Genomic DNA, 8,191 nt, shown 5'->3' on the forward strand with positions numbered 1-8,191 from the left:
AGCCTAGTGACTTTATTTTAACTAATTATATCCGCAAAGACCCATTTCCACATAAAGTCATGTTCTGAGGTACTGGGGGCTCAACACACTAATTTTGGGGGGACATGATTCAACACATAACAGGATCACTGACGGTGAATTTGGTGAATACCCTTAATTTAAAAATGTAGAGCAAAGGCTCTGCAAATGCAATGCCATATTTTATTTAAGTAATTGAGTACAGCAATTTCTCAGAAATTCCTTTTGCTTTGTATTTTGATTCCTAAGACTTCATTCAGAAAGAGTCAAGCATTTGTGTAACCATTGACCATTAATTAGACTGCTTATCTCCAATATGGTCAATGCCTGCCAAGTACTGTTTTACTGTAAGTGATCTTGTATGAGTAATTCACTTATATGGGCCTGTGCTTTCTTTAAATTTTTTTTTAATGTTTATTTTTGAGAGAGAGAAAGCAAACAGGGGAGGGGGAGAGAGGGAGACACAGAATCTGAAGCAGGTTCCAGGCTCTGAGCTGTTAGCACAGAGCCTGATGTGGAGCTTGAACTTGTGAACTGCAAGATCATGACCTGAGCTGAAGTCGGACACTTAACTGACTGAGCCACCCAGGTGCCCCTGGGCCCATGCTTTCTTATCCATGAGAGGACTGGACTAGAGTGTTTATCTCAGAAATATCTGAAGTTTAATTCTTTGACGTTTTTACAGCCCACTGGGGGATATAATAAAAATATTTGAAAACATACTAAAAATGTTTGGCTACATGATAATGCAGAAGAAGAGTATGGAGCTGGAGACAGGAGACATTTGAAAGAAATCACGATTTGGGGCCTGTATGCCTGTTACTCTCATGATTTAATCTATCCTTCCTGGAACACTTCCTGGAACTGTTAAGTAGTGTGGATACTCCTTATAAGTAGATGTGGGGAAACATGATCCGTTTACTCCGGAAGTGTCAACATAGGACAGAGAATTGCTAATGTGTGTGTTCATGACTGCATGTGTTCACACTGTGATAAATGGTTTTATGCATGTGTGTGGATGGTAAGGAAAGCTTGAGAATTTCCCTTAGTAAGAAGAATCTTTACAAACAGTCCAAAGGTAATGTCATTTATGAAAGTCAAGTGCTCCTACATGTGCCCTGAAATTCCCGCTCCCTTTTAAGTAGGTTGGCCTTGAGGCCCACCTCTGAGTAACCAGCCAGGGGAGGTTATTATAGCCAGGGCTTTCTAGAAGTGAGTGCGAGGAGCATGTCACAGAGGTCCTTCCAGTATGCAGTGTGGCCAGGCTGACCCTCACGGCCCGAAGTGGCCTGAGGCTGAGCAGACCTTGGAACGAAAGACACTGAGACCTCACCCACGTTTCCTGACTGCTGGTAGGTTTACCTACCTTATCCCCGCTCTTGCTGTCCAAGAGACTGACGGGACGGGACGCTTTACTGCCTCCGGGCCAGCAGAGGGAGCCAGCCGCAGCGCGGAGCCGAGAGCACGTCCCAGGGCGCCGGCCGCACTGCGCAGCCGCGGAACGCTCGGCCTATCCCCGCGGCGAACCGAACCGGGAGGCAACGCGATGAGCGCGGCTGGCGCGGGCGTGGGCGGTCGCCGCTGGGCGCGACTGTCCCGCCTCGTCTCCTTCAGCGCGACCCACCGGCTCCACAGGTGGGGTGTGCCCACAGTGCCCACGCAGGGGGGCGGGGCTCGGGCGCGGGAGCGCAGGTGTGCGAACCGAGGCGCGCTCCCTGCTTCCCTGGCGACCGCGTGACGGTGGCAGCTGGAGTCCAGCGGAGGAGGCCGTGGGCGCGGTGGCACGCGGAGCGGACCGCGCAGGCTTCCTCGCTGGCTCCGAGTCTTGGAGCAACTTCGGGGTTCCTCACATACCCCAGTAGAGCGCGAGGGGTTGCTGCGACAGTCGGAGCAGTGACACAGTGCTCAGGTGACACAGTGCCAGGCACGTGGTGAACATTCCGTAAAAGTGAGCTGCTCCGAGGTGCCAGGAGCGCTAGCCACGTAGCCAGTACAGCTACGACAACGCAAGTTTACCCACTGTTCACGGATGTCGTGAACCCAGGCGATCCCTTTCGTTGAGGCAGCTCTGAGAACAGGGAGCGTGACAGGGATTTGAACCCAGAGCATTCACGACTGCTTGAACGCACCGAGGAGTTGTTGTCGAGGCGCGTTTTGCCTCTCCTTAGCAAGTCCCGCTCTCAGCATAACGTTTCCCGGGCTGTGAAACGAGGATAATCATTTCTAACAAGGGTCATCCGTTCGTTTACTGGGCAGGTATTTGGCCAGCTTGTCAGGTGACAGGTGTTGTGTTAGGCAGCAGCGATCAACACTCACCTGTCCTCGCCTTCTGTCCGGAGCGCGCCATCTGGCCAATCTTGTGGAGGACACAGGGAGGGAATTTTGTGCAAAAGCTTTGTGAACTGTAGCATTCTAAATGTCAGTGGGTGAGCAGGAGGGAATGGGGGAAAATAACAAAGAGGGTCTCAAAAAGGAAGGGGTGGTATAATAGGGCGTTCACATAGGAGGCCTCGTTGAAGATGCATGAACGATTGGACAGGTGGAGTAAAAATTCGTGAAGAAAATTGTTTCCTGGGGGCCCCTGGGTGGCTCAGTGGGTTAAGCATCAGCCCACCGCTCAGGTCTCGATCTCACCGTTGGGATTCCAGTCCCCAGTCCCGCTCTGTGCGGACAGTTCAGAGCCTGGAGTCTGCTTCAGATTCTGTGTCTCCCCCTCTCTCTATCCCTTATCCCACTTGTGCGCGTGCGCTCTCTCCGTCTCTCTCAAAAATAAATAAACTTGGAAAAAATTTAAGAATGAAAATTGTCTTCTGCCTGGAAGAACAGCTGGGTATTGTAATTTTAAAGTTTCACCTAATCTGAATACCCCTCAATGGATTGGTGACGTTGTTTGTGGCAGTAGTTAAGTAAGGCGTTATAATGCAAGGGTGTTAAAGAGGAGCCGCAGTAGGTCACGTAATTATTTTTAAGGAGAAATGAGGTTTTAAACCACGTGAGGACAGGCATCTTTTATGATTGTATGTCCTTGCTTCATTCAATCCATGCCTAGAATGTAATAGGTACCCAGTAAATGCTTGGGGAGTTGAAAAATAGAAGGGCCTTGAGCAGATCAGTTGGAGTCTTACTGTGGAATGAGGGTGTGGACTTTGTTTATGCTAATTTATATGGTACAGTAGCCTAATTAAGGGGCATACACTGGTTCCTGACAGCTGAATAATGAAATCAGAATGATTTATGACTCTCCATTTGGTGAGCTAAAGTAATAATAAATTGTGAAGCTTTTCAAAAGCTAGAGCAAATAATGTAGGGAACAGAGAAGGTATCTGAACTTGTGACGTGTTGATTTTTTTTTTTTTTTCAGCAAATGTCTGAGTAACGAAGAAAACTTGAAACTGTATGGGAAATGCAACAATCCAAATGGCCATGGGCACAATTATAAAGGTGAGGGAAAAGGTGATGAAATTTTAGCCCTTTCAATAAGGATGTAATCGGCAAATATAGTCCTAACGAGTCAGAAACCTTATGGGCAAAGCATGAATATCTTGAGCCTTGAATATGCAGTTACATGGAAGTTCAGAATGAAAAAAATCTGTTGTCTTGGTTGGATGTGTCTTAAATTTTACCTTGTATCTGCTGTGTTAGAGATAATGAATGGTTTAAATAATATTTTTTATCCTTGGCCTTAGTGTACATAATGAGATTTTTTTGGCACCACGTTTCCTCCTAATTAGGTATTGTTGAGGCTAACGTTAAAATTACACCGTATTCTTTGAGTAAATAATGACAGACAAAAGGGAGATACTGGTTAGGAACCTGCTATATGGAAGGAAAATAACTTGGGTCTAAAACTTTGCCAGCAATGTTCCAAGAAAACAATTTATGCTCTAAACAGGTATGAGAGATGCGATTTTTTGAGATAAAGCCGGTATCTCAAAAAACAGCTACGTAAGCCATTGCATATCATGGCATATAGTATGGTAGAGTAAAAAGATTAGAAAAGGTGTCAGAAGATCAGACTTTCTAGTTTAGTTACTGCCTCTTGATCTATGATATTTGTTATTCTTAGTTTGCTCTCTTATCACATAATACCTAATGGCGTTTGCACAGAGCTGAAAAAAAAATATATGTTATTAAATTGTAAAACACTCTGAGCATCATTTTTCAAATGCTTCGTTAACTTACAGAGCATTACCGTAAACTGGATATGTTTGTGTCAGTAAAGGCATCAGAATTTTAGGCCCATTAGTGGTTTTGCTTGCTCAGAAAGGTACCACCCAGCATTGGGCCACCTCGGTGTGTAGCTGGACTTCTTTCTGTACATACTCTGCTTTTACAGGCAGTGATCAAGCGGCATCTCCATCCTACCTAGTGGACATTCCTACCCAGTGCCTCAACCTCATAAATAGAATTTACACCCTTTCTGCCTTTGGCCAAAGCTCCTGCTAAGCCTCTCTGTCTTGGTTGAGTCTTGCTTTCATTAATAAAGATGTTAACTAAAAGACCAGCTGTCTTAGGGAAAATATAGAGTTTTGTAGGGCAGAGATCTAATACTTAATTTATGTTGCTAACTTGTGCTTGGGTGTTATCTGTTGAAATTCATGTGGTTTTTTGGTATTCTGTTTTCTTTCCCATAGTTGTGGTGACAGTTCATGGAGAGGTACGTGCTGAAAATATCTGTGTGCTTTGCGCAGATTGCTGGGCCTTCTCAGCCAACATGATGGATTCTGTGTCGAAAAATTCTGTTCAAATCAATATTGCTTCATTGTTGGCCTTTGTGTATGGTGAGCTGCTGTCATTCCAGACCTTTCCTCTCCCAAAGGGTTATCTTTAATCTGCTATATGTGGACAGATAGAAGATCAGTGGTACCATAAAATGGATACCTGGAGCACCTGGTGATTGTCTCAGAGATGAAGGCAGATGTGGACGCGATTTCTGCACATTGTACAGCCTTTAATAACTTAGCAGAGGTTTAAATATGAAAAGCATATCATACTAATATTCACCTTTGTTTATTCTTCAGATTGATCCTGTTACAGGCATGGTTATGAATATGACCGACCTCAAAGAGTACATGGAGGTAATGTCATGTTGGGTCCTCTAAGTATATTTGATGGCCCCCCTTTTTACTTTCCCAACTAAGTATCTTCAGAGGTTCCATGACCTTGTGAGCAGAATTGGAGGAGTAGTTGGAGGAACTACTCTCATATTTTTCTAAAGGTGTTTGGGTGATTTAAAGGAAATAAGTCACAGTTGAATTGCAGTGATAGGAATACCTGTAACATGCTCATCTTGTATTCCCTGCTGCCATATCCTGATTTCCTCCAGTTAACAGGGATCACATAACAGGAGTTCAATGAAGGACTTGCTGACTGTATCGTTATAGAAGTCCTGCAGTGTCAGAAGCCTTAGAGATGATCTCAACCAACTTCTTCATTCCCTGGATTGAGAGAGGCTGAACTTGCTTTAGGTTGTGTGGTTAGTCTTTTACAAAGTTGGGAGTGGACTCCCTTCAACTCAGCTTTGGTTTTGTTATTATACCATGTCACCTGTCTGTTCAGTTCCACTCTTAACCTCTGCTTCTTATTCTTGTTCTGAAATCCGATATCTGTCTTATAAAAATGCTACTAATGATCATCATTTCTTCCATATTACTTATCATTCATATATTCAGCAAGTTTGCCTACTCCGCATAAGTCTTTGAACTAAGCATCAAGGGTACAAAGATGAGTGAGACACAGCCTTTACCCAGAGAATGCTAACATGACTTTTTCTAGGAGACAAAGAATACTAGGTGCTCAGTAAGTTTCAGTTGGATAAAATGATTAAGAGATTCAGGGAATGAACAAACAGCAATGTGTTCTGAGTACATTAGGAAAGCTATAAAGACAGAGTTTTTGCATTTACTGGAGATTTAAAATATATACACAGAGTGTTGTACAATACAAGACAGCAGTATGGGAAATTTGAGGCGTCTCATGCATGCGGATGGCCAAATACTGGAAGACAGGTTCTCTATACTCTTCGCCACTTTTGTGTACCCGAGGGACACCACATGGTCCCCTTAGTAGAAGTAACTCATCATGGCATGTAATAAAGTTAGATGGGGCCTGTGGAAGAAGCTTCAGTGGGAAAGTTGGGACCCGCACTGGAATTGAATAGGAAACAGTATTTATTTTCTTGATGTCCATGTGGAACTGCCCTTAATTTGATCTGTTTTAAAGGCTGTTTGGCTTAAGGCTTAACTCTTTTTCATATGGTTCTGGTTTTGCTCAAAAAATGATTGCTGTTATTATTAATGTACCCTTCTTGGAACCATACCACTGGAAAATTAGATTGTTTCACAAATGTTTGCATTTTGTACCTTAGCTAAAAGTAAAAAGTTAGAAAGAATAAGGCAATTGCTATTCTTGCCACCAACAAGGGAAAACGTTATGTTAATATATATAAGCATTAGGAAGCAACGGTCTTTATATATTTATATTTTTTCTCCTCTAAGAGTCCAAGATAATTCTTAAATTACTCCTCATAGCAGAAATTTAGAACTACTTACATAATTTCATTCTCAGTCGGCTTTATAAAATGTAACCCTCACTGGATCCTCGTCCTGATGACCTTGTGGCATTGTGCTGAAGCTAAGACTATATGGAGAAGTATTTTTGGTAATTTTTAGACAGAATTCACGAAGTGTTAAACTGAATTCTGAATCACTATGGCTGGTTACAAGAAAGCTGCAGTGAATTTTCCTGTACGTTTTGATTTCTTACATCTTTGCATTTAGTAATGAGGAGAACCAGTCATTATGGAGATTTGGGCCTTGCTTCATTTTCCAACTTTAAGCTTTATTTTGTGAGACACAGATGGAGTCCTTACAAGCACTGAGTTAGTGACTAACTGATAAGGTAAGGCTTCTAGAGGCAAAGATAGAACACTTTGGAATTTGAGTCATAAACGGAACCAGTGATATTTTTCCTTTGTTTTATCTACAGGAGGCAATTATGAAGCCCCTTGATCATAAGAATCTGGATCTAGATGTGCCATACTTTGCAGATATTGTAAGGTGAGTGTGACCATCTTGCCTTATGTAAATAGTAGGAAAGAAGAATTGCTGTTAACATTTTATCTGACTGGTAGGTGGTCCTGAAGTTTTATTTTAACACTATTTTTTAAATCCAGAATTTCTATTCTCTGTAAATATCAAACATGAAATTTTGTTCATTTGCCTTTGATCTTCTTTCCTTTTTTTCCTACAGCACGACAGAAAATGTAGCTGTATATATCTGGGAAAACCTCCAGAAATTTCTTCCTATGGGAGTTCTTTATAAAGTAAAAGTATATGAAACTGACAATAATGTTGTCGTCTATAAAGGAGAGTAGCTTTTAGGAGTTCATACTGTAGAAAGATTAATTTCTTTCCACATTTGAAAAAGGTCTTTATCCTCTTGAACTATTAAAAAGTCATCACAGAATTGTTAGAGCTTCACCTTGTGTTCTGGTGCCTCATTTATTGAAATCATTGTGTGTAAGACCTGTTGTGTATTCAAATATATTTTAAAACAAAATTTGTTAAAGACATTCTGAGTGTCATTTAGAGAATCCTTTATAGATTAAAAATCACTTCATTTTCAGTAAAATGTTATGGTGTGGAATTTAAAAGCAAAATAAATCAATTTTTGTTTTTCCATTATCTCATTTTTTAGTATTCATTTTTTCCTTGGTATAAATATGAATGGCAAAAATGTTTGTAAGACTTACAGTAGGTGAAGCTTAAAAAAAATATATATAGGTGTCCACATAGTCCGGAAACAGACAACATACACTTCTTGATTACTTCTCAGGTGTGCTAAGGGCACAAGATTATTCAGTGAAAATAAGGCATACAATCACTTTAGGTGATGCATTGTAAGTGCATATACAAGGATTGATGGAAATACCAGTTTAGTGCACACTGTTCAAGGCAGTTTTGCACAGCTTGTTGAACTATGAATTGCTAGTGAGGAACAGGACATTCATTGAACATTTATTGGAATATCAGTAAACTATTTATTATGTATAGTTGTCTATGTTTCCAGACCTTATGGCCACCTGAACAATTTTAATTCAGAAACCTGAAGAATAATCATATGTATTAAATCCTATTAAAATAATCAACATGAAAAGGATATCTTACACTGT

The 8,191-nt window shown here is 41.5% G+C and overlaps 1 protein-coding gene across 1 annotated transcript; it reads left to right on the top strand.

Moving 5' to 3' along the window:
- The first annotated feature begins 1,541 nt into the window (after positions 1-1,541).
- Positions 1,542-8,176, top strand: PTS (6-pyruvoyltetrahydropterin synthase). Its single transcript, XM_042957883.1, has 6 exons — positions 1,542-1,653; positions 3,380-3,459; positions 4,653-4,675; positions 5,040-5,096; positions 7,006-7,076; positions 7,270-8,176. The coding sequence occupies exons 1-6, from the start codon at positions 1,565-1,567 to the stop codon at positions 7,391-7,393; spliced, it is 444 nt and encodes a 147-aa protein (XP_042813817.1). The 5' UTR covers positions 1,542-1,564; the 3' UTR covers positions 7,394-8,176.
- Positions 8,177-8,191: the final 15 nt, after the last annotated feature.

The sequence above is a fragment of the Panthera tigris genome, chromosome D1 (genome assembly GCF_018350195.1).
Source record: "Panthera tigris isolate Pti1 chromosome D1, P.tigris_Pti1_mat1.1, whole genome shotgun sequence".
NCBI classification, from domain to species: Eukaryota; Metazoa; Chordata; class Mammalia; order Carnivora; family Felidae; genus Panthera; species Panthera tigris.